A 26254-nucleotide genomic window follows, 5' to 3' on the forward strand; every position below is an offset into this window, starting at 1 on the left:
CTCAGCCCTGTCTGTACTATGATTCAGCCCAGTTCACTTGCTCGTGTCTACATGACCCCATGACAGTGCTCACCGGCCCACCCCCAGGCCACCCAGACCAGAAAGAAGCCTAGACTCAGCATATCACACCTAAGCCTTCTGATGGGCATGCGCCTTGCCCAAGGACTTCCATCCAGTGGTGGCAGGAACCCACTTAGCCTCTCAGGCTGCCTGTAATGGAGGCTGGTGTGTTAACCCACGGAGTTGTGGAAGCTCCCCCCCCCCACCCCGCCGGCCTCCAACCACCTACAGAATGGCTCTGGAGACCACTATACTGCCCTCTGTGGTGCGATCTTCTGCTCTGCTCAGGCTTTTGACTTGAGGTCAGGGCAATGTCTCCTTTGGTTCTACAACCAGTGTCCATAAGCTCCTATGGATTATTTGCTGAATGATGAGCAGAACAAGCCACCTCTCGGTTCCACCAGTGGACATAAGCCAGGGCCCACTTACGTGGGCCACCCTTCTCCCGTGGACACAGTGAACAGGGTCAGCAGGGCCCAGAGCACATTGTCATAGTGGAACTCATATTTCTTCCACTGCCGTGGCTGGGCTTCCACCTCTTCCTTTTCATAATCCAAATATTGACCCCTAGGAAGGAGGACACAGACGAAGAGGTTAGAGACTACACATCAATTACAGACACTGGAGTGGTGTGGAGAGACCGGGAGCCATTTACACTCCTGGGGTCTGGGGACATAAATAGTATGACGTTTCCTCAAACACCTGGGATCAAAATGCCCTATGAGCAGCCAGCCCTGGCCGTGGTACACATCCTAAAGAAGTAAGGGACAGGAGAGCAGCAGATATGTGCACATGCATGCTCACCACAGCGCTATTCACAGTAGCAGGACGATGGACACTACCTAAATACCCCTAGGCGGAAGAGTGGGTCAGCACACTTTGGCAATGCATGCGACAGAACACTGAACATCATTACATAGGAACGAGGACACTGGGCCACCTCGTCACATCGCTGGATCCGGCAAACACCGTGCCGAGTTAAGTCACTCAATCACAAAAGGGCAAAGGTTGTGTGAGGCCACTGTTAGTTTAAGAAATCAACACACAAGTGTTCCTGTCAAAAGAAATAGACTCTACTGGTTACCAAGGGTGAAAGGGTAAGAGGGGAAAGGGCAATTAACAAGTTAGAGGGTGGAGCAGTGTTCACTGGGGTAAAGGGGCAGATAAGATCCAACGAGAAATGGGTGAAATGGGGAAAAAAGAGGCAGGGGAGGGTGGACAGGGCAAGCCACTTGGAGGTTTAAGTTATTGAATGCAAAATGATTAGCTGATATATGAGCCATCACCTAATTCACAATAAAAAGTTAAAAACAAACAAAAACCAAAGGATTAAAATAAATCTGTGCTATAGGATCAACCACTTGAAGGTCAGTGTGCCGTACTGTAGTGGCTTGTGTATTGCTGGAAGGTATGTCACTGGTTTTTCAAATGCCAGCAGGGTCACCCAAAGTGAACAGATTTTAGCAGAACTTTCAGACTAAGAACAGCCTATTGAGAAGGAATCAGCTGCCCACTTCAGAGGAAGCAGAAATGGGAGACCCTATGCAGAGCATAGAAACATTGTCAGATACCGAAGGCAAGGGCATGGAAGCAGAATACTGTCAAAGACTGTGCCAGATGATAGGGCCATCCAGTTAGAAGGTTCTCAAATGGGACTGGTAAGGAGCCAGATTCTCATTTCTCAAGGTGAAGTCAACCATGGTGATGTGAACAGAGTAATACCTTGCTGATGGGGCACAACTCAAAATGAGAAGAAACAGCTGCAAAAATCAACTTGAAATATTTGAAGTATGAATCTAGGAAAATTGGAAATTGTCAAAAATGAAATAGAATGCAAAAAGGTCAATACATCTAGGTGTTAGTGAGCAGAAATGGATTGGTATGAGCCATTTTTGAATCAGAAAAATCATATGGTTTACTTTGCTGGGGATGACACAATCAAGAACAGCGAATTAATTGTCATAAAGGACGTTTCAGCACCTATCTTGAACTGCAATGCCGACTGTGGTAGGGTTCTAGCTACCACCTTCAAGGAATCCAATGAATACAACTGTCAGTCAAATTTATTAGCCAATCATGAAAGATAAGGATGGACAAATTGAAGAATTCTACCAACATCTTCAGTCTGAAATTGATCAAGTATGCAATCAAGATACATTGATAAATGATTGATGACTGGAATACAAAATTTAGAAAAAAGAAGAAACAGTAGTTGGAAAATATGGTCTTGGTGATAGAAATGGTGGAATGGTAGAAATAACATGATAGAATTTGGCAGAACCAATGACTTGTTCATAGTACATACCTTCTCCAACAACACGAAAGGCAACTGTACTCCTGGCCTCCTGCAGATGGGATACACAGAACCAAACTGACTACAGAAGAGGAGCAGAAACATGGCCAACGGGAGCTTACTCCCTTCTCAAGAAAAGACTTTTGTAGGAGGGCTTGGTCCAGGCCCTACCTAGGGAAAAGTAAACCATTGAGGATGGCCCAGGTACTGCCCCTGGGGGAAACTGACAAAACTCTGGGGAAAGGAAGAAAAGGCTTGCCTTCTGTTTCACCCAGCAGGGCCCTGCCTGGGTGCTGACTGCTCTGGACCACAGTGTTGAGCGCAAACCTTCTCCTCACTTCCTGCAGCTGATCAGCTCCACTCCTCCAGCATGACCGGGGAGAGGTTTAGTGGAAACTTGGCCAGGAAGATGCCTGGGCCTCTGGGTCCCAGAACTTACTCACTGCACATCAGCTAGATTGAGGAGACTTGGGTCTGCAGTGGACTGGCTCCCCACTTCTGGATGGAGCTCTGAGCCTGGATCATGGCAGGGTTTCCCTGCGGATCAGGAGGGCTGGCCGTCTCTGAGTCGGTGCAGAATCAAGAGGACACACAGTGGGGGAGGAGTGGGGGAGTGTTTGTCCCAAAGCCCAGGACTCCAAGTACTCACACTCGCCTGCCCCCAGGTCTAAGCCCAAACAATAATTGGAATCAACACCTACAGGCCCTGCAGCATGGGATGGTTTTGATGAATTCTCTAATTAGTCAATTCTCTCCTATCAAGATTGGTTTGATCAACAATTGTCAGGTACCCCCTGGCGACTTTGGGAACCAGCCTCAAGGCCAGGACTTTAATGAAACCTTTATGTAATTGGCCCTGTTTAGTTTAGGCTGGTGCAAAATCGCCCGGTCTCCCTGGTCTACCCACGTTCTGCAGCAGGTGTGTGGGGATCACTCTGTATTCAAAGTGAAACGTAAAAAACAAATTAACTAACAATAACACTATGTCTTGCAAGTAGTAGTTGATCTCTGCGCAACTGGAGAAAATAGCACAAGGAACTCCAGCACATAGACGTGGATCCGGAGGAACGCCTGGAGGAGAGACCCACCGGCCCTGTCCCCAAGGAGATGACTGCGATGGTCTCCAGTTTCTTTAAGTAACAGGAGGGGAAATTAGATACAGTGAGGAGACACATAACATAATTAAAGAACTCAGATGTGCCTTGAGAGAATATGCCAACAAATGAATGGAAAAATTAGAAATAAGGCAACAACTTCAAATGGAAAAACAAAAGGCGAACACCAAAATATTAACCTCAACAACGTTGTGACAGAACAAAACAATAAGATCCAAATACTGGAATAAAGAATCAGTGATCTTGAAGCGGAATCTCTCTGGGCCCCAAAACAGGAAGATCGGGTTATAAGAATGACCCCTCAAACTGAAGATAACCTAGGAACACTGTGGGACACCATCAAAAAGGACAACAGACACTTGATAAATAAATGTCCTGGAACAGAAAGAAGAACCACCGAGAAACCAGTTCATGAAATATTAATGGGAACTGCCCGAACATCATGTCAGAATATAAAGTAACTAGATGTTCAGAGGACACCAAACAGAATTGACCCTAGAGGGATATCACCTCCTCAACGTATAATAATCTAATATCAACTTTCTAAGATCAATGACAAGGAAATGTGTAACTTTTTGATAGTAATGTTAGGGAGACAATCCTGACGACTGTGTAGCAAAAAAGAACAATTGCACACAAAGGCCAAATGATCACGGTCAGTTCAGGTTTTTCCACCAAAACCATTCAGGTAAGAAGGCAATGGAATGATATATTCAAAATACTGAAAGAAATAAGTTTGCCAACCAAGAATCTCATACCCAGCAAAATTACCTCTCAAATATGAGGGAGGACTAGAAACACTTACAGACCAGGGGAAACTAAAGGAATGTATATGACCACCTTTGAAAAATATTAAAAGGAATTCTATAGGCAGAAAATCTGTAAAAACAGAGAACAACCTTAAGATATTCAAAAGGAAATTATTTTGGAGAAAAGATTCTACTGAAGCAATACTCAAAAGAGGACCAAATACATTTCAATAAGAAATCATAAAAAAGATTCCATTATAAAGATAAAAATAAACAATCAAACAAGAGCAGATGATAAATACTGAAACGGAAAAGATATTGAACCATTTATAATATACAATAAGCTACTTTGAAAGCCACAAAAACAATCTACAAAGAAAACAAAATTTCAATAGATGAAAACCATATGAGCAAGACAAACAATAAGATAAATACATAAAAGAAAAGAGAATAATAAGAAAACAACCAAAAAAAAAAACCAACTGGAACACAACACAAAAAAATCATCATCAAAACTAAAACTAGTAACACCATAAAAAATACTTTAAATGACATCAACAAACCATATTTATCAATAACAACACTGGATGTTAACTGACTGAATTCACCAATTAAGAGACAAAGATTAATAGAATGGATTAAAAATATTAACTTTTAAGATCCTGCTTAAAAGAAGCATACCTTAGCAAAAAAGATAAACAGATTAAAAATCAACGGATGGAAAAATGTATCAAGTTAGCAGCAGTCAAAAGAAAGTTGGAGTAGCAATATTAATCTCAGACAAAATAGACATCAAAATTAATGACAAGAGAGACAAAGGTCAATATGTAATTATGAAAGCTTGAATTGCACAAGAAACCATAAGCATAATTAACATGTACATACCAAATATGATATTAGAGGAGATTTCAATACATCACTTTCAACTAACAACCAATCAAATAGAAAGAAAATCAACAAAGATACAGAACAACTAAGCACAATCAACTTGGTCACATAGATATATATAGAACACTTCACCCAACAAAAATTCATTTCACTTTCTAGAATAGACCATACTTTAGACCATAAAGTAAGCAACAATAAATTCAAAAACACAGATAATACAAACCATCTTTTCAGATTATAACATGGTAAAAGTAGACACGAACCAGAAAATTATCATTTCCTAAAAATAAAATTTGTGGGAACTGAGTAAAACACTTTACTCAAGAACCACGGGGTAATCAAAGAAATAAAAACACAATCAAAAGAATTCTTGAAACAAATGATAAACAAAATAAAACATCTCAAAACCTTTCAAAGCAGTACTCAGAAGACAGTTTATAACAATTTTTACAAATATCAATAAGGTAGAAAGAATTAAAACACTTTTAACACATTAAAGTCGGGAAAATGAAGAAAAGAAGTCATCAGATATTAGAATAAAATAAATAATAAAAATTGAGGCAAAAGTAAATTAATCAGAAAAAAATTTTAAATAGAAAAAAATCTAGAGGACAAAAAGTTTGTTCTGTAAAAAAAACACTGGGCTCTGTCGGCACTTTCTTCTCCCACCCAGGAGGTGCGGCTCCCTTCTCTGCAAACAAGGGCAGGAGAATAAAACACATAGAAAAAAATCTAGAGGACAAAAAGTTTGTTCTGTAAAAAGGTTATCAAAATTAATAAGCCAATGACGAACCTAACAAAGGAAAAGAATGAGAAAAAACAAATTCAACGAGTGAGCAGTGAAATGGGTGATGGTACAACAGAACGAAATGAGATAAAACATATAATCAGAGTATTATGAAAAACTATATCCACCAAGTTTGAAAATGTAGAAGGAATGGATAAGTTTCTAGAAATGCATTATTTACATAAATTTTGACAGAATGATGCAGAAAATCTCAACAAGTCTAAAACATGAAAATATAGTCATTAAAAAAAAAAACAACACACCTCCCAACATCAAAAAGTTGAGCTCCAGAATGGTTTCACTGGGAGATTCTAGCAAACATTTAGAGAAGTCTTATATCTATAAACTATTCCACAATATACAAATGGACAATACACTACCAAACTTATTTTATGAAGGAACTATAACTTTGAAATGTAAACCAGGCACAGCCATCACCAAAATAGAAAATTACAGACCAATTATCTCTAATCAATACCAAGATTTTCAATAAAATACTAGCCAACAGAACTCAACTAAGCCTCAAAAAATCACTACCAGTAAGATTCAAGCAAGGATGGTTTAATATTAGAACCACAATCAATGTAATTCATCACATAAAATAAAGAAGGACCATATGATTATATCAATGCAGACATTTCATAAAATTCAACATCCATTCCTGATAAAAAACACTCAACAAAATATGTATAGAAGGAAAATTTCTCAACAAAATAAAAGCCATATATGGGAAAACAATAGTCTGTATGTCACTGAGTGGAGAAAAACTGAAATACCGTATATACTCGTGCATTGCAACAATGTCCACAGTAGCTGAAACATGGAAACAACCAGCAATCCCACCCATAAAAGAATGGATAAGCAGACTCTGGTAATTCACAGTATGGAATTTTATGCCTCAACAAAAATACAATGATCACTCTCTCACACGTGGCAAGACCTGGATAAAAACAGAGAACATTAGGCTTAGCAAGCTTAGTCAATCTTACAAAGACAAACATTTACCGTCACCACTGTTAAAGGGAAAAACAAGCGGAAGAGACATGATTTATACAACAATAGACAAGACTCTGAAGATTATGATGAGACCAGGGGTGGGGGTGGGACAAGGAAAGGGAGGGATGGGGGAGCAAAAACTGGAGGTTCTAAGAGGAAAAATAAATAAATAAAATAAAATTGATCTATGGAGAGAAAAAAAAACACCTCCAGATTCCTTACCCCTCAGATCTAAATATTGGTCTTCAGTAGCTAAAAAAGGCAAAAAAGTAAAACTGAAGTGAACTGGAGTCTTTGCAACATACAAGTTCATTTCAAACATATGGAGAAACAAAAGAAGTTAAATCATCTACATCTATAGTAAGAGACGATGGAGAAGCCGAGCATCAGCAGCTAAAACCAGGTCAGCAGCTGACTGGGGAACAGACCCCCAATTGCTCTTATGTAAGTTCAAGTTGAAGCTGAAGAAACTTCAAACAAGCCCACCAGAGCGAAAATACGACCTTGAGTCTATCCCACCTGAATTCTGAGAACATCGCAAGAATGGACGTGATGCATTGACCACGCATGACAGAAGACCAGATGAGGGCATCAAGAGCATCATTTATGAAGAAATCAAAAAGTCATTAAGAAGAAAAGAAAGAACACATCAAAGTGGGTGTGAGAAGAGACACTGAAACTTGCTCTCCATTGTAGGGAGCCAAGGTAAAGTCCGAGAGCTGAACAGAAAATGTCAGAGCAGCTCGGGAACACACAGTCAAATAAAATAGTGAAACGTGCAAAGACCAAGAGTTACAAAACCAAAAAGGGAGAAGATGCTCAATGCATATTGAACTGAACAGGTTCGAGGAAATATTCAAGCCTTGAGTTGCAATCTCAAAGGATAGTGTGGGAAAAATATTGAATGATGCAAGAAACAATCATAAAAATGATTAAAAGAATACACAGTCACTGTACCAAAAAGAACTAGTGACATTCGACCACTTCAGGAAAGTAGCACACGAGCAAAAACCAATGGTGCTAAGAAGTCCAAGATGCATTGAAAGCACTGGCCAAATATAAGGTTCTAGAAATTGATAGAATCCCAATTAAAATGTTTCAACAAGCTGATGACGCACTAGAGCCACTTGCTCGTCCATGCCAGGAAGTTTGGAAGACCGATACTCAGCCAACTGACTGTAAGAGATCCCTATTTGTGGCCATTCCGAAGAGAGGTGAGCCCACGGAACACTCACGTCATAGGACACCAGCATTATATCGCGTGAAAGCAAAATGTCGCTCGAGATCACTCAACCACAGTTGCAGAAGTACATTGACTGGGAGCTTCCAGGATGGGGCCGGATTCAGAGAGGATGTGGAAATAGGTATATCACTGCTGATGTCAGATGGACCTCGGCTGAAAAAGCAGAGAATCCCAGCAAGATGTTTACTTGTGCTTCATTGGCTGTGCAAAGGCATTTGAGTGTGTGGACCATAAAGTATGGAGAGCCTTGAGAAGAATGGGAATGACAGAGCCTTTCATTGTGCTCATCCTGAACCTGTATATGTATCAGGAGGCATCATTATAAATGGAGAAAAGATTGAAGTTGCCAAGGATTTTGTCTTGCTTGGATCCACAATCAATGTTCATGGAAGCAGCAGTCAAGAGATTAAACAAGATGGGGCACTGGGTAGATCTGCTGCACGAGACCTCGTTAGCAAAGAGCAAGACTGTTCCTTTGAAGACTAAGGTGCACCTGACCTAAGCCAAGGCATTTCCGATTGCCTCACATGCCTCACATGCATGTGAAAGTTGCACGCTGGACAGGAAAGACCAAAGACTTGGTGTGTTTGAATTGTGGTGCTGGTAAGGAATATCAAAAGTACGTGGACTGCTAACAGGGCAAACAAATCTGTCTTGAAAGAAGTATGGGCAGGGTCCTCCTAGGAAGCAAGGATGGTGAGACTTGGTGCGACATACTTTTTAGACATATCGTCAGGAGAGATCAGTCCCTGGAGAAGGGTGTCATGCTTGGCAAAGTAGAGGGGCAGCCAAGAGGAGGAAGGCTCTCAAGGAGACTGGCACAGTGGATGCAACAAGGGGCTCAAGCATAAGGACGATTGTGCGGGTGGCACAGGACCAGGCGGTGTTACGTTGCTGTACACAGGGTCGCTGTGGGTCAGAACTGACTGGATGGCACCCAACAACAACAACAACAAATTGCAATCAACTGATTTCCAACAAGGGTGCCAAGATTTTTCAATGGGCAAAGAACGGTTTTTTCAGCCAATGCTCTGGGGCAGCTGGACTGGGGCCTGCAAAAGATCTGCTTCATAACAACCCTTACATAACACCAAATGCCTCAAAGAGCTAAAATTAAATAACTCTTTGAAGAAATGTAAGGGTGACTTTTCTTTTTGTAATTAATTAATTTATTTTTATTAATCATTTTATTGGGGGCGCTTGCAAATCTTGTAACAATCCATCATTTAATTGTATTAAGCACACTTGTATATATGTTGCCAAGGGTGAATTTTCTTGATTGGATTTGCTAATAGATTCTTAGATACCATATCAAGAACACAAGCAACAATAGAAAAACGCAGCTGTATTAACATTAACCAAAAAGTGAAACTTTTGTGCTTCCTATAACTCAAGAAAATGACCAAACAAATCAAAGGGAGAATATATTTGCAAATCAATCATATGTCTGAAAAGGGTTTAATTCCCAGTGTCATGGATTGAATTGCATCCCTTCAAAACATGTGTTCAAGTGGTTGGGCCTTTATGCTCAGTGGTTTGGCAGTTACGTAATGATTCCCCTGTGATGTGATCTGATGTTATAAAACTGTAAGAAGACTAAGGGCGGGATGCAATCCCCTTCATCCTGTCAGAATTCATCTGCTGTAAGGGGAATTTCCCCCTTACATCGACAGCAACATCTTTTGTTTTACTAGAGATGAAAGGAAAGAGAAGTGATCCGATCTAGGGACCTTCTTATGCCAAGAAAGGAGACCCAGGAGTGGAATGCATCCTTGGACTGAGAAACTCCGAAACTCGGGGGAACATTGATGTTGGGACACACATGGAGATCTACAAGAAGATCTGCGAGCAGACAAGAGCCTTCTACAAAGCCAACAAAGGGGAGTCTTCCCTAGAGCCAGCACTCGATCTTTGGCTTTCTAACCTCTCCTAACAAAGGAGCCCTGGTGGTGTAGAGGTTAGGACTAGGCTGAGATCTACATGGTTGGCAGTTGAAGGCCACCAGCAGCTCCTGAGGAGAAAAACTGGACCTTCTACTCCTGTAAACAGTTGTAGTCTTGGAAATTCACTGGGGTCACTCTGAGGCAGTGTGTTTGAAGTAGAAGCTGTGAGAGAACACATTTCAGTGAAAGCCATCCAATGGAGGTCATTCTGTTAGAGCAGTAAGAGGACATCAGAACATGACAAGGCACATGACAACCAGTAATTAAAAAACCCAAAGAACTCCATTCAAACCTGAGCAAAGGCTCCGATGTCTGTGGCCATCAGGAAGACGTGACCTCTCAGACTCCAGACAACTGGATGGTCAGTGAAGATGGGGAAGACAAGGGGCCTGCGCACCTTGTTATGGGAGCGCATACGAGTGCAGCCACTGTGCAATCCATTAACACAGGACCCAGGAATCTCATCCCCAGGCTATAAGGGGGCTTCACGAGCTTAATAGGAAAATGAATGAAAAGAAAATGGAATTTTCCATGACCTTTTTGGAGTCCCCTGTGCAGTAAAACACATCCACACAAAAATGAAAACTTGGATGTCCACAGCAGCATTATTAATAGTAGCTTAAGGCACTGTCAAGTGAAAGCAGCCAGTCATAAATGTTACATATTAAATAATTCCTTTTATATGAAACATCCAGAACAGGCAAATCTATAGAGACAAAAAAAATAGGTTAATGGTTGCTCAGAGCTGGGAGGTGGAGGACTAGAGGAGGGATAACTAAAGGTCCTTTTGAGCCAACAAAGAACATGTTCAACAATGGATTGTACTGCTGGGGAAGGAGACTGCACCACAAACCACGGACTCGATGTTTGGAATGCAGATTGATTGGCATGCTAATCAGACCTCAGTCATGCTGGTGAACAAATAATAAACCAAGGACCTTACTGGGAAGGTGCAGGGGTGGGGGGTTCTTTTCAAATGGGTCAAGTGGGAAATCCATTTGGAGAGAATTTGTCTTTAACTCCACCTCATACCACACACCAAAACCATAGCTGAAAGTGAAAGGCAAAATGCAAACTTTCAGAAAGAAAATGTAAGACTAGATTTGTAAAACAGGACACAGAAAAGCACTGACCCTTTGCAAGAGAAAGAATAAACTGAGCTATATTAAAACCAAATACGTTGCTACGCTATGAAGAGAGTAAAATGCACTGCCCAGGAGGGGAAAAAGACTGTCATTCTTGGATCAGGCAAAAGGTGTCCAGAAACCCACCAGAAAGAGCCAGTCAGCCCACTCAGGAAAGCAGGGAGAGTGCTGAATGCACTTCCCACGAAAGGACCTCTACTGGCCTATCCGCCTTGGATAAGGTACCTGCCCTGGCCTTGGTTGTCCCCAGCAGTGCAAATCAGACCACAGGGCCTCACCTCGACCTCCCCGCAGCCCCAACAGCAGCAGCCAGAAGGGCTGTGTATGAGTGAGCACGTGCTGTGAGAGTACAAAAGGGATACAGGCCTTGTCCAGACGCCGGGCACCTGAGGTCTGAGAGCCAGTGGCCCCTGCAAATAGGTGCCAAAGTACTCAACAGCTGGAGAGTGCTAGCATGTCCGAGCACCACTTCTCAGGAACCCAAGCTTGGAGCAGCACATGCCACCGGCAGCAGAGTAGGCAGCTGAGTTGTGGTGTAACACACAGGAAATGGTGGGCCAACGGAGTGGGTGGGCCAGGCCCGCTGCTGCACTGCCCCGTCCTGGGTACGCATGCCAGCCATTTCTCTCGGTGCTTCAGAGGGCGGGGTTTGGTACAGGAGGTCTGGGCTTCGGGTTAACAGCCACAGCTGCTCTGACCAAGGGGCAGCACCTCTGACATTCGGATCTTGAGGTTGGGTGCCCTCTACCAGTACCCTGGGGCCAGACTTCTCTCAACAGCTGGCAGTTGGCCGATCAGTGGTGAGAAGTACTGGGGACAGAGGGGTGCAACCTGTAAACCCTGGCAGCAGGTCCCCACAGCTGGCTATGGCTGAGCCTCCCTCTGTAGCCGAGTGGCCTGCCTCAGTTTACCTGCAGTCCCGCTCCAGCTCCTTGGACTCATCGGTGCAGTAGAAGAACTTTCCCTTGAAGAGCTGCACGGCGATCACAGCGAAGATGAACATGAAGAGCATGTACACCACCAGGATGTTGAGCACGTTCTTCAGGGAGTTCACCACACAGTCAAACACGGCCTAGGGGCAGTGCACCAACACCGCGCTCAGATCGCCGCCCGAGGAGACCCCAGGTGTCTGCGGGCCAGAGGGGATCTGCCGCTGCTCCTGCCACAGCAGGAGCGGGAGATTGCAGAGACCCTTAGGGAACATTGATACCCGTGGGTCCAGTGAGGCTGAGAGAGCAAAGACGCCTGGAGTCCAGGCCAACTGTACCAAGAGGAGTGGGCAAGCACCCAGTTACCTGGCTAGCCAGGGTGGCCCTGGACAGCTGTGGCAGTGCTGGGTGCCAGTCTGGGGCAGGAGGCTTTTGTTTGTGGCCCTGAGGTGACTGTCATCTGCTGCTAGTACCAACTGGGCCTCTAAGGTGGGCCCATCCTCCTGGTACCTCTTTGGACACAGCCACAAACATGCATCTTTCAGTTCCCTGATCTGTGCTTCTGGCTGGAACAGCTGAGCCACAGCCCTTGCTGAGCACCCGCTCTGCCCAAACCTGCCACGTACCAGCCCCCATCCACTGTCTTGGCACGCACAGCCAAGCCCACCTTCAGTGCCGCTGCACTGTCCAGTCCACCTCCCCATCTGCCCTTCACTCTGGCTTGAAGCAAACTGCTTGTGTGTGTGCCCACGGCCTCTGCACTGCGAACCAGGCAGGCCTGTGGCATGAAGCTTCAGAGGCTCTCCATGGGACAGCACAGTCCCCGTCCCCTCAGCCAGGGCAGGCCGCCATTGGCGGTGCTTAGCACAGGGAACGTGGATGCCCACTCTTTCCTTTCTCCAGAACCTCAGCCATGCTCCACCAACCCTCGGCCACTTGGAGGTCTTGGGCTAAGGAAGAGGAGCACTGGGTAGGGCTGCTGTGTACAAGGCCCCCCCACCCCCCCTACAGGTGCATGAGCTGAGAAGATGAAACAGGGGCTTATTGTGCTCATCCCACCCATGTGGAAAGGGGTAGTGGGAGAGGCCAGGCATACAGGTGTCTACATGCATGCAGCAGCATCCACACATATGCAAGTGCACACAACATACATGGACACACAAGCAGGCTGTATGTACACACACTAGCCCACCCCACAGCTCCAACCTTGAGCTTTGGCAGCCGTTTGATGGTCTTGAGGGGTCTCAGGACGCGCAGGACTCGCAGGGACTTGATGGTGTTGATGTCTTTCCCTTTGGATCCTCTAGAAGGAGAAGCCACAGATGCAGATAGGTAGGACCCTTGGGGTGCACATGGCCCCCACATGCATTCTGTCTTGGGTTCAGCCATGCCCCTACCAGGCTAGCCAGTGTCCATGTTGGGTGGACAGGCACCAGGGCTGGGGCTAGCAGGCGCCTAATGCCCACGTGGGAAGCGCCTGCCCCTGAGCATAGCTGCTGTTTGCAGCTCCCCCAGGTCCCAGGGCACACAGTGAAGCCAGCTTCCTAAGAGCTGCTGCGGAGCCAGTCCCCAAAGATGGCCAGGCACACAGACCAAGCCAAGGGCACTGTGGCATCGTATCCTTCTTGCCTCTTGGGATACTAAGACCCCACCCCTGTGGCTCTTCCTGCCTGCCTAAGGCTCCCTTGGCTGATGAAACCCAGACAGAGGGATGAGGGAGAAAGGAGGCCCAGAGCGCTACAGGAAGGGAAAGAGGAAGAGACGATGTTAGATCTTGGCAGAGGTGACCAGGGGGTGGGCAGACAAAGAAAATAAAAGACTGGACAGACAGACTCCAAGACAACCCTGAAGGGTGCAGACAGGAAAGAGCGGTGAAACAGGAAGTCAAAACATGTCTGGCACGGAGCATGTGCAAGGCCAGGCTCAGCAACCACTCAAGGCAGTGTTCCTCCTCGCTCAGGGCAGTGTTCCTCACTCAGGGCAGTGCTCCCCCCCTCTCAGGGCAGTGCTCCTCCTCGCTCAGGGCAGTGCTCCTCACTCAAGACAGTGCTCCTCCACTCAGGGCAATGCTCCTCACTCAAGACAGTGCTCCTCCTCGCTCAGGGCAGTGCTCCTCACTCAAGACAGTGCTCCTCCTCGCTCAGGGCAGTGCTCCTCACTCAAGACAGTGCTCCTCCTCACTCAGGATAGTGTTCCTTTCTCAGGATAATGCTCCTTTCTCAGGACAGTGCTCCTCCTCACTCAGGGTAGTGCTCCTCATAGAGTCAAAAAGGCCCAGGAACTAGCCTGAGGAGCACTGGCCATGGGGGGTTGAGAGCTAGTCCAGGGTCTCCGTGTCCACTGGGGGTATACAGTGGAGGGTCTCCTGAGATGTACAGGAGTCCACACTCATGGCTCCAACAGGCTTCCAGCTCAGGTGCAAAGCAAACCCCACAGGAGGCCTTGACTCGGTTGGCTGCAGAGCCAAGGGGATGCGGGCTCAGGGGTGTGGGGGTGCACTCACTCAAGGCCACCCTTGTGCCCTCTCTTCAGAGGTCACTCTCCCAGTGCCCTTGGAGACTCCAAGTGGTTGTCCTCCTCCGAGTTCCTCCAACCTCAGACTGGCCACTCCCACCCATACCTTGCCCCCACCCCCCAGCACTTGCTTGGTTGGCCTGCTCACAGGGTCACATGTCCCTCAGGCTCAGCCAGCCCCAGCCTGGCCCTGTCCCAGGCAGGCAGCATGCAGTCAGTGAAGGTGATGTGCATGGGGGGAGGGCATGAAGTTGGTGGTCAGAGTGACTATGATGTTGAGGGCAGTGTGAGGGGTGGGGGAGGCATTACCCCATGAAGCTCCTACCGAGAGTCCAGCAACAGGAAGACAAAGAGAACACAGGTCAGTGACGCCAGAGCGGACAGCCGTCGCCAAGAGGGACCTCTGACTAGGGAGCACCGGCCCCCATCCTGAGCAATGGGAGGGGCACCCCTCTCACTGGAGAAGACAAGGTGCCCCTCCTCCTCAGTGCCTGCCACCTTGGGGTCTTCCCTACTCCTGCATCTCCCTTGGCCTCCAGGGTAGCCAGTCTTGGTCCACCTGTGCCCTTGGACCCTGCCTCTGTCTAAGGGAGCCAGACCTGGGCTCCGGCCCAGAGGACAACAGAGGCATGGTCTGAGCCCTGCCAGGAGGGTTGGCCAGGTACTCTGGCTCACCACTCGGGCAGAAAAGACTGGAGGTCACCTGGGCTGACCCATCAGAATCAGGTGAAGTGGCCCTAAAGGACTCCACCAGTTGATGCCACTCATCTCTACAAGGGGTGGCTCTTCCCAGGCCATGGCTGTCTCTCCCCAGCCCAGCCACAAGCATTTGGCCAGACACCGTGAGGAGCATGCTCTGCCCGCCAACCAGAGCTGCTCGCCCTGTCCTCTGAACCCCTGAGTCATGGAGAGAGCCCTGAGTGGCCCCAAGGAACTCAGGGAGGCCTGGCAGGGAGGGGGGGGCACTGAGGGGACTTCCCTGAGAGCCCCAAGTAGAGAGTGAATCCCACCTGGGTAGGGAGGCAGATGGGCCCCACTCCCTCCCTAAACCCACACTGCAGAGCTCTGGGAACTACAGCCTCACGGAGTGCCCACAACCGACACAGGTACTTACGAGAAGGCAAATGCCACCAGGGCGCCACTGACCACAATGAAGTCCAGGATGTTCCACAGGTCCCGGAAGTAGGCCCCAGGGTGCAACAGCAATCCCAGGTCAACCATCTTTGGGAGGAAGCGTGCTTTAGGGCTGCGGTCCTCCACCTTCCTCGTGCCGCGACCCTTTCACACAGTTCCTCAGGTGGTCACCCCAGCCATAAAACTATCTTCATTACTACTTCATCACTGTCATTTTGCTACTGTTAGGAATCGGGCGACCCCTGTGAAAGGGTCCTTAGACCCCCAAAGGGCCTGCGACCCACAAGTTGAGAACCACTTCTTTAGGGTGTAGGGTAGCAGGGAAGGGGTGCAGCATCTCATCAAAGAGGGTGTGCTGGCCACGCCATCTCAGGGGAAAGGGACGTGATGGGGAGGGGAGAGGTATGGAGGGGAGAGGTATGATGGATCACACCTCTCAGGGGGAGGGGGCATGAGAGCACACTGTCTGGGAAAGAGGAGACACAGTGGGTCATGCCATCTTGTGGGGAGGGAACGTGGCCTGGGCTGCACCCCTGGAGGCCTCGATGCCATCGACACGTGTTCTCATAACAGAGGATCAGAACTGCTGTCTGCCCTTGTCCCCACTTGGTTTTGAGGGGTGAGGAGGACGCTGGGCCCCGAGGCAGTCACACAGCTCACCTTGATCACCATCTCGAAGGTGAAGACGCCAGTGAAGAGGTAGTCCATATACTTCAGGACCTAGGACCACACAAGAAGGCAGTTTTCAGAGGCCGAGGCAGGCTCTGAGCCAGAACACTCGCTGTGAGTGCTGGAGGAGGGAGGGAGAGAGGGCTCAGGTCGAGGTCCCTATGACCAGGGCCCTTCTTATCTAGCTCTGACTCCTGAGTCACCTGAACTTCCTATCAGTACTGGCCAGGTGTCCTCGGGCTGTGCAGCCAGAGGAAGGAGTGCTTACACATCAGGAAGTCCTGGCACCCCAGAGACCCCACCCTGGGCAGACTACTTACGTTGTTTCTGGGGGAGTCTGTGTGCACAGGGTCCTCGGCAGCCAGGGCGATGCTGCTCAGGGCAATGACCACAAGGATGACCATCTCGAAGTACCGCAGGGTCACAACATAATGGCAGCAGCGGCGGAGCCTGGGGGGCAAAGGGATTACCATCTGGGCCCCAGAGGTCAGCTCGGGTCCTCACAGCCTTGTCCCAGGGGTGGCCTGCCTTGCTCACAAGCATGCACCTTAGCAAGGCCCGGGGATGCTTTCTGGCACACAAATGTTTGTTGGATTCATGCCAGTGCCTGGGATGGGAGGGAGGTGGCAATGGATCTGTGACAAGTCCATGTGTGAGCCAAGGGTGAACAGACAGAGGGGGCAGACAGGCATGTGTGTACATCTAGAGGTGTGGGTGTGGGCTGTGTGCAGGTGGGTATGGGTGAGGTCATGTGCAGGGTGGTATGGGCGGGGTTGTGTCTAAGTGGGCATGGGTGGGACCTGGTTGCAGGTGGGTATGGGTGGGATTGTGTTGCAGGGGGGTGTGGGTGTACCTTGGGCAGGGATGTGCCCCGTGGTGGGTAGGGGAAGCAGGCTAAGCACACAGCATTGAGGAGCACTCCCATCCAGCACTGAACCAGTGCAATGAGGGGTGATGGGCCCCCCAGGGGTGCTGCGATGATGACTAGCGGGTGGGCGTGTCTGAGGTGAGCAGACAGTGCCGCACAGGTGCAAATCCGACTGGTGTTCAGTACTGCACTTCGGGATAGTGAGGTGGAGCAGGGCCAGGTGGCTGGCAGGGACTCACAGGTTGGTGGGGCTCAGGCAGAACATGGAGCTGTATGGGACCATCGGTCGGGGGCCACCCCTCGCCACACCGTTGGCATCCGCCTCCTTCTTCCCCTCCACAGGGCTCTCCGGGTCCACGTTTCCACCTTCAAGGAGGACACGGGGCCACGTTAGGGCTGTGGGCACTGTCTGAATGCTCTTCCTGCTGTGGAGTCTGACAACACAGCGGGGCCTGCAGGCATTGTCAGGGGCAGGCCCACGCTGGCACTGAGGTCAGAGACCCTGCCTGACCCGCCTCACCACTGGCAAGAAGAATGAGCGCCTCACACCCTGAGTGCAGGGTGGTGGTGGTGGGGGTGCTCTTGCTACTGCAAAAACCTCCTGAGCCAAAGACCAGCCCATCAGTTGCGCCCATGGGAGCCCCCTGCCCCTGAAGGAACCTGGAGCAGCAGGGAAGGGGCACAGAGGCTGCACACAGTCATCCTGGCCTGGTTGTGACTCCTGAGGAGGGGCCACCCTGCCAGGCTAGGACTCAGAGACAGCAGAATCTGTCGTCTGCCTGGGGCCCCACTCTCTAGCAGCACCTGCCTGGCAGCCTTCCCAAGCCTGCCCTTGGGTCTGTCAGCACCCTGGGTCCCCTTAGGCTCTGCCTAATACAATGTCTGTGTTCCTTGTTCCCTCTGAGACAGAATTTGTTGCTTTGGCGTAACCTTTCTCCCATCTGATCTCTCATGTCACACTCCAGGGGGTGAGAGGCTCCCGAGGCTTTCTGGGAACCCTAGTTCAGGGATGCGCAGGTTGGCAGTGCAGCACATTGCCATACATTGCAGCGTCCATTCATGCTAAGGACAGTTCGGAGCAGAGTAGGAGACAAGACCTTTGACCTGAGCGGGACGTGGCATTTAACAGTGCGCCATTGACTAGTCCCGACACTGGGCCCCAGAGAACCATGGCGGCCGCAGAGCCTGGCCAGTGAAATGGAATGGGGTAACATCACTCAACTCACCCCCTTGGGGTGATGTCAACTCACAGCTACCCAAAAAGACGGAGCAGGGCTGCCTCTGTGGGGGCTTTGAGGACGTACGTCTTCCTAGAGGCAGAATGCCTTTCCTTCTCCCGCGGAACAGGTGGTGGGTTTGGATGGCTGGCCTTGCAGTGGTTAGCAGCCCAGCCCATAACCTGCTACACCACCAGGGGGCTAGTAAAAGGTTGGCAAGGGAAAAATAAAACTGCCATTATTTGGAAATAACATGATATAAATGGACTATTCAAGACTCTAAGTTAATTTCGCAAGACTGTTGGTTGCATGCAAGGCCATCCACAAAAATCAACTAAATTTCTCTACATACCAATGAAGAAGGAAAAAATAAAACATTCCATCTAAAACAGAATCAGAAAAAAAAATCTTGCAATAAATCCTAGGGAGATGTGCAAGACCTCATTCTGGGAAACTGGGAAACCATCTCTCAAGACATTGCAGAACTTTAAGAAAGGGAGGAATAAAACCACGGGCATGCAATTAGATGACTCGACCTTCTAAAGAAGGCAGGTCCCTCCAAATGGATCTTTAGCTTCAGGTAAGCCTGGTCAGCCTCCCAGCTGATGGAACCGGCAGGCCCATTCGATAGTGTATGTGGGAACACGGGTGAATAAGAATGGCGCGGACAGTCTGGAAGGGCCCAGGAGGGTGGCTATGAAGACCTGTGAAGCCCCATGAGCTGGGGCGGGGGGAGACTGGGAAGCAGGTTGGAGCACAGACACCCAGGGAGCAAGGGCAGACCACACACCCAAGGGCAAAGTACGCACGCCATGAGCCCATCTACTTGATGGCACCAGGCACCAGTGACAACTGAAACCAAACCCAGACTGCATCAAGGCCAGTCACCAGCTCTGTGCTGCTCAAGGAAGGCCAGACCACCCAGAGCCTCCATCATCCCTGCCGCACCCAGCATGCGCGCACGCGCACACACACCATTCAAAAGAGAAAAACAGATTCAAAACGGAGTGAGCAGACAGCTCAGTCTGCAGCTTCTGAAAACAAAGTCCAAGGACCAAAGACAAGCAGAAAAGCCACTGGGAGGGAGGATCTCGATGCAGGACGACCTATGGCTCAACACACAGAGCAGAGGGAAGAGCTGGCGCCACACCCCGGCCCTTTAATTATGTGTATAAGTAAACTACAAGTGTCCTGGTGTTGCTTCTCTAGAGAACCCTGACTAATGCAGGCAGCATCCAGCACACAGATCTTGTTGGGAAAATGGCGAATTCCAGGCCTGAACAAGTCTGCCTCATCGATGTAAACCAAGCTGTTACCGGCATGCAGGAGCAGGAGAGGCAGCTTTGCAGGGCTCGTAATGGTCAAAGAGGAGGCAGTTTTAGCATTAAAAGATTTATTTTACTTGGATCCACAGTCAACACTCATGGAAACAGCAGTCTAGAAACCAAGCCCCTTTGGATGGGTAAATCTGCTACAGCGGACTTCTTGACGGTATTAAAAAGCAAAGACATCCACCTGAGGACTCAGGTGCTCCCAACCCAAGTCAGGGTATTTTCATTTGCCAGTTACATGAGCAAAGTGGACAGTTGAAGACCAGAGGGAAACTGAAGCAGGCTGGGATGCTGGCGGGTGACCAGAACAAACAGGTGTGCTGAGAAGAAGACAGAGCTCCTTCGATGCGAGGTGGGCAGACCCGGTCTCGTTTGCTTTGGACAGGTGGGGAGGAGGGCCAATGGCTGGTGAAGCACACGCACGCTGAAGGAAAGGGTCAACAGAAAAAGAGAGAAAGGCTCAGTGAGATGGAAAGACGTGACCGCCGTCCCAGTGGGCTCCAGCCAGCAATGACTCGAGGAGCCACAGCCCCGGGCAACGTCTCCTTGCGAACGTGAATCGGAGCCAACGCGGTGGCTCTGGACAGTGAATTCATATCACCAGATGCAATAAAGCTATTGTGGTGATGTAACATCCCTGATTGTTAAGAACTGCTTACTGGCATATTGATGAATAAAATAATACAGCAGGAAAAAAATGAGAAGCAATAAGTGACCCCAGACTGGCAAAATGTCCATCATTACTGGTGGAGAGTGACAAAAACAGGGGTACGTTGCACTTGCCTCTCCACGTGCGTCAAAGCTTCAATTTCCCTGAAACAGGCTTTTGTGTAAGAAGCCTTTGGAGGAGACTGATTGCATACAAAGGAACAACCATTAGACTAATGACTGTCTCAGCAGAAACAACAGCAGGCAGGAGACAGGGAAGTAACCTCAATGTGCTGACAGAAGTGACGGGCAGGGACCCTTCCGAGCAGGGAAACTACCTTCCACAAGCAGTGGAAAGTCAGGTTTGTGAGGCAGCCTGAGAGAATCACCCCCATTGAACTTCACCTACGGGAACTAGAGAGGATGTTCTTCGACCACAAAGAGGAGAAAGCAGGAAGGGAGCCCAAACAGACAATCCAGTATTCAAAGAATGATGCGACTCAGAAGGCATTACTCAACCAGTAGAAAATCAATACGCCGATCAGTTCATTGTACAGCTAAGCAAACAAGCCAAAAAGAAATCAGTGAAACCTCTGATATTTGGGAATTTAAAACATATGTCTAAGTAAGCAATGGATCAAAGAAGAAATCATAACAAAACTGATAAAAGATGGAGAATTGATCAAAATATAAAAACATATTACAAAACTTGTAAGAGGCAATTAAAGTAATTCTTAAGGCATTAAACACTTATACTAGCAAAATAAAAAGGTCCAAATCTCATAAACTGAACATCCAGCTAACCAACTACAAAGAGAAATATTAAATAGAGAAAAGGAAATCACAAATCAGAACAGAAGTTAAAAAGCAGAAAGAAAGATAAAGTAGTGATCATGAAAGCCAGTGATTGGTACAGATAAGAGTCCAAAACAAAGAAAAGAAAATGATTAGGGCAAAGAATGTACAGATGTGCTTTATACAATTGCTGTATGTATATGTATGGACTGTGATAAGAGTTGTATGAGCCCCTAATAAAACGTTTAAAAAAAAAAAGAGTCCAAAACACAAGGAATCCAGGACAGATAAACCCCTCAGCAACAATAATGGGAGTAGCAATACCAGGAGGGGAAGGGGAGGTTGGGAGAGAAAGGGGAAACCGACCACAATGATCTACATATAACCCCCTCCCTGAGGGATAGACAACAGTAGAGCAGGTGTAAGACATGAAAAAATTAATAAATTATCTAGGGTTCGTGAGGGAGGGAGGAGGGGACCAGGGGGAAATGAGCTGATACTCAGGGCTCAAGTAGAAAACAAATGTTTTAAAAATGATGATGGCAACATATGTACAAATGTGCTTGACACAATGTATATATGTATGCATTGTGATAAGAGCTGCAAGAGCCTCCAATAAAATGATTTTTAAAAAGAAAGCCAGTGATTGGGAAATTGAAAACCAAAAGCCCAAACTCCATGCCCGTGACCCTATAGGGGCGGGTTGAGCTGCCGAGCTGCCCCTGTGAGTTTCTGAGACTGTGACGCTTTACGGAAGTAGAAAAGCCCATCTTTCTCCTGCCCCTCGACACAGGCTACAGATGCTGGCAAGTCTAAGCATCGCTTTTCCTGCTCTGTGGGCACCTGCAGACAACTCAATGGAAACAGAATCGTTTTTCCAACAAATAGTAATGCAACAGTGTATGTCTAAAACAAAACAAAAGCCCCTCAAGCCTTCCACTGTACATAACACTTTGGCTTCCGGAAAGATGAAAGATGGAGCAGAGTATATAAAAATAAGCATAAGAGACCAGAGCAGTAAGTCACCAACAGGGAGGCTTTGGTGTTCAGCAAGTGACAGGAGCAATGAGCACTCTGAGTTCTCTTTTTGCTTCTTGTATCCCAGTGTTGGTGCCAGAAATGCTGGTGCAGACGAAATTAAATAAAGTCTTGAACAAAAGTTGGCTCTCCCTAGCAAAGGGCACGAAGAGGGGCAGCTCCAGCCAACACCCCCTCCCCACCCCCGGCCCAACACACACACACACACACACACACACACACACACACACACACACACACACACACACCTTCCAGCCATGCCAGCATAGGCCTAGTGGGAGCCTAGACTTCCAACCACACCAGGACATATGATGCACCCAAACCACTTAGAAAGCTGATATCGGAGAGTCCAGTGGGGCGTGGAGACACAGTGGTACTGAGGCCAACCCCATTATGTCAGTGGAGGCTCCGTGAGGAGCAGTAATGAGGAGCAGCCAGGACAGTGTCAGCAGAAGGCAGAGCAGGGAGCTGGAACCCACCCACGAGCAGCCCAATACCAAGGCTATAGATGTGAATGGAAGCCAAGTACGAAAGCTGTACTCCTACCTCAACCAGGTAACACCCTTCTCAGAGGAGCTGTGGTTACGAGTGGGGCTGATAACCACAAGGTCAGCAGTTTGTGGTTTTCTACTCCCGTGAAGCGATTGTCTCGGAAGCCCACAGGGGCGTTCTACCCTGTCCCATAGGGTCCCCGTGAGTCGGCACGGTCTCAAGAACAAAAGTTTGGTGTGGGTTGCCAGAGCGGAGTCAGAAAAGATACACCAGAAGCTATAGTATGATTCAAGGACACCTAATTAAAAATGTCTAGGTTTCTATAAAAAATCACACATTAAATGGATACATAAGATGTGGCACAGACATAAAATGTCATATTACTCACCCACAAAGAGAACATGAAGTCCTGATACATGCTACAACACAGATGAACCTTGAAGACGCATTGAGTTTACATACGTCAATCACAAAAAGACAAATACTGCATAATGCAACTTAAGTGAATTATCTAGACTAGGCAAATGTATACAAATCAGAGTTTATTAGTGCTTATCAGGAGCAGGAGGGCAGGAGAAGGGAGTCCCGGTGCAGGGGCCCTGTGTTTCTGTTGCTCATGACAGGAAACTTGGCAATGGAGAGTGGTGATGGTTGAACAGCATGAGTAACGTACAAGTAAAACACGTTGAACTGGCGAACACACACATATAAAAAAATTCTCAAAATTAAAAGAAAAAATCACTCATCGTACCAAGAACCAGGAAAAGTTCAACTTGAGTGAGAAAGACAGCCCAAAGGCACCACCATCTCATCGTCAGGACAGCCTCGACATAAGAATGGGCCAAGATGCTAAGACACCCATCACCAAAAGGCGTCAGAGGGAAATCATAAACATATTTGAAACAAATGAAAAGGAACAGAACATTTCAGCAAAGAAATAAGAAATGAAAACGTGTAAGTCGGAAAATAAAATTCCTCAGATTAAACAATAGATGGCTTAATAGCAGAAAGGAGAGGAGAGTCAGTGAACCAATCTGGACAGAGCAAAAGCAGACTTGGAAAATGATCAGAGCACTGGGACCTACAGCACCAAAGCAAAGAGTTAACATTTGTGTCCTCAGAGTCCCTGAATAATGAAGACAGAAGGAGGGAGCTGAAAAAGGATTCAGAAAGATAAAAGAAGGAAAACCTTCTAAAACTGGCAAGGGATATAAACCTAGATTAAAGAAGCCCAGAGAACCACAAACAGAATATACTCAGAAATCTGCATGAGACACGTCGTCATAATCAAACTTCTGAGAAATCAAGACAAAGAAGAAGTCTCGAAGCAGGGAAAGAAGAGTAACATCTTACCTACCGGAAGAAAAGAAGGAAGGAAGAGGCACATTTTCCAAGTGGTGAGAAAAAAAAATCCAACAACCATCAACCCAGAATCCTATGCTCAGTGAAAAAATCCGGGAAAGGAAGGAGAAATCAAGACACCCTCCTATGAAGAAAACAAGAGAATTTATCATCTGCAGACCTTCCCGAAAAGAATCGGAAATCTTGGAACAGCAGGAAGGAAGGGAGGAAGGAAGGGAGGAAGGAAGGACAACAAAAAGACTAAACATGTGAATAAATAAGGCTTTCCTTTTCTTCTTGGGTTTCATAAATTATATGTGGGGCTTGAAGCAAACATTATAACGTAGTATGCTGATTCTTAATGCACCTAGAAAAAATTTTAAGACAATTAAAATATACACAGAGAAGGATATGGGGCAACAAAAGAGGTAAAGTTTCTATAATTCACATGAACTGTGAAAATGATAACATAAACAGCAGGGGTTAAGTAACACATAGAAAATGTAATGCCTAAAAGTAACCACCGAAAACAATTTATCCATGATGTATACTCTAAAACATCATGAGTAAATCAAAATAGTCATAGAAAATGTTCACATAACACACAGGAATACAGAAAAAAAGAAACCAGAAAATTAAAACCAGACAAAAAACATAAAAGAAAACAATGAAACAGCAGCATTAAGTTCACCGATTAATCACATTAAATGTAAATGGTCTAAATACACTAAGTGAAAGGCAGAACTGGCAGAACGGATTAGAGTCATGTCCCCTCTACATGTGTCTTCACGAAACTCATTTTTCATAAGATGACATAGGTAGGTTGGAAGTAAATGCCATGAAGTCATAGAAATCCTAAATATACCAAGAAAATAAGAGAAAGTGCTGCAAAATATATGAAAAAAATTGATAAAACTCAATGGAAAAAGAAGAATTAGGTAATTCAACAATTTTGGTTGGAGACCTTAAGAATCCTTGCTTGCCACTAATCGATTGGGAAAGAAAATGAGGACGCACACAGAAGAATTCAACATCTCCGTGAGGATCGAATCGCTAGTGAAAAACCACTTCACCCAACCACAGCAAAATGAACATTCTTTTTAAGCACCGCAGAACACCTCACAGGATAGAGCAAATCTTGAGTCTTTCTAAAACTAACCTTAACAGGCATAAAAGAATTACAATCACATAGAATGTGTTCTCTGACCACAATGTATCAAATTAGAAAGATATTAATAACAAAAGATAACAGGAATATCTCGAAACACTTGAAACTAAATAGTACACTCTAAACAATCCATATATCAAAGAATAATTCTGTAGGGAAAATATTCTAAATGGAACTGAAATACTGTATAAATGTGCTTGATACAATGGAAGGCTGCATAGGTTGTGATAAGAGCTGTAAGAGTCCCCAGTAAAATGATTTATTTTTTTTTAAGGAGAGAAAAACACAAACAACATATCAAAACATGTTGGAGTGCAGCTAAATCAGTGCCAAGAGGAAGATTTATCTTAAAAAACAGCCTGAAAAACCATCAAGCTTTCATCTCAAGAAGATAGAACAATAAATCAGAAGCAAATAATAAGGGTGGAAGTCAATAAAATGGGTGGGGGAGAAGAAAACTAATAAAACACACATTTGATTATTTGAAGAGATCAAGAAAATGGACAAACCTTTCGTGAGACTATCAGAGGAAAAAAGAGAGAAGACAAAAATTACCAATCTCAGGAATGTTTTCAGAGGATACAGATGAAGACACCATGAGGGAGGTAAGGAATGATGTACTGCAAACAAACCTACCATATAAATTCAGCCACTTAGACGAAATGAGTCAATTCTTCAAAAAGCACAAGAAGAGTTGATGCATTTGAATTAGGGTGCTGGTAAATAATATATTTAAAAAAAATTTTTTTTTGCTGGTAAATAATATTGAGTGTATTGTGGACTGCCACAAGAACAAACAAAACTGTCTTGGAAGAGGTACAGACAATGCTCCTTAGAAATGAGGATGGAGAGACTTCATCTCACATACTCCACACGTTATCAAGAGAGATC

The 26254-nt window shown here is 46.6% G+C and overlaps 1 protein-coding gene across 1 annotated transcript in view; it reads right to left on the minus strand.

Moving 5' to 3' along the window:
- The window catches only part of CACNA1B (calcium voltage-gated channel subunit alpha1 B), a 167025-nt gene that overhangs the window by 48955 nt on the left and 91816 nt on the right, over nucleotides 1-26254 (minus strand). The window contains exons 22-28 of the mRNA XM_075559719.1: nucleotides 17573-17699; nucleotides 16786-16915; nucleotides 16457-16516; nucleotides 15777-15883; nucleotides 13355-13451; nucleotides 12131-12291; nucleotides 490-627 (exon numbers count right to left, since the gene is read on the minus strand). Of these exons, the coding sequence (XP_075415834.1) occupies nucleotides 490-627; nucleotides 12131-12291; nucleotides 13355-13451; nucleotides 15777-15883; nucleotides 16457-16516; nucleotides 16786-16915; nucleotides 17573-17699 (820 nt within the window). The remainder of the gene's footprint in view (nucleotides 1-489; nucleotides 628-12130; nucleotides 12292-13354; nucleotides 13452-15776; nucleotides 15884-16456; nucleotides 16517-16785; nucleotides 16916-17572; nucleotides 17700-26254) is intronic.

Source organism: Tenrec ecaudatus, chromosome 10 (genome assembly GCF_050624435.1).
Source record: "Tenrec ecaudatus isolate mTenEca1 chromosome 10, mTenEca1.hap1, whole genome shotgun sequence".
In the NCBI taxonomy this organism is placed as follows: domain Eukaryota; kingdom Metazoa; phylum Chordata; class Mammalia; order Afrosoricida; family Tenrecidae; genus Tenrec; species Tenrec ecaudatus.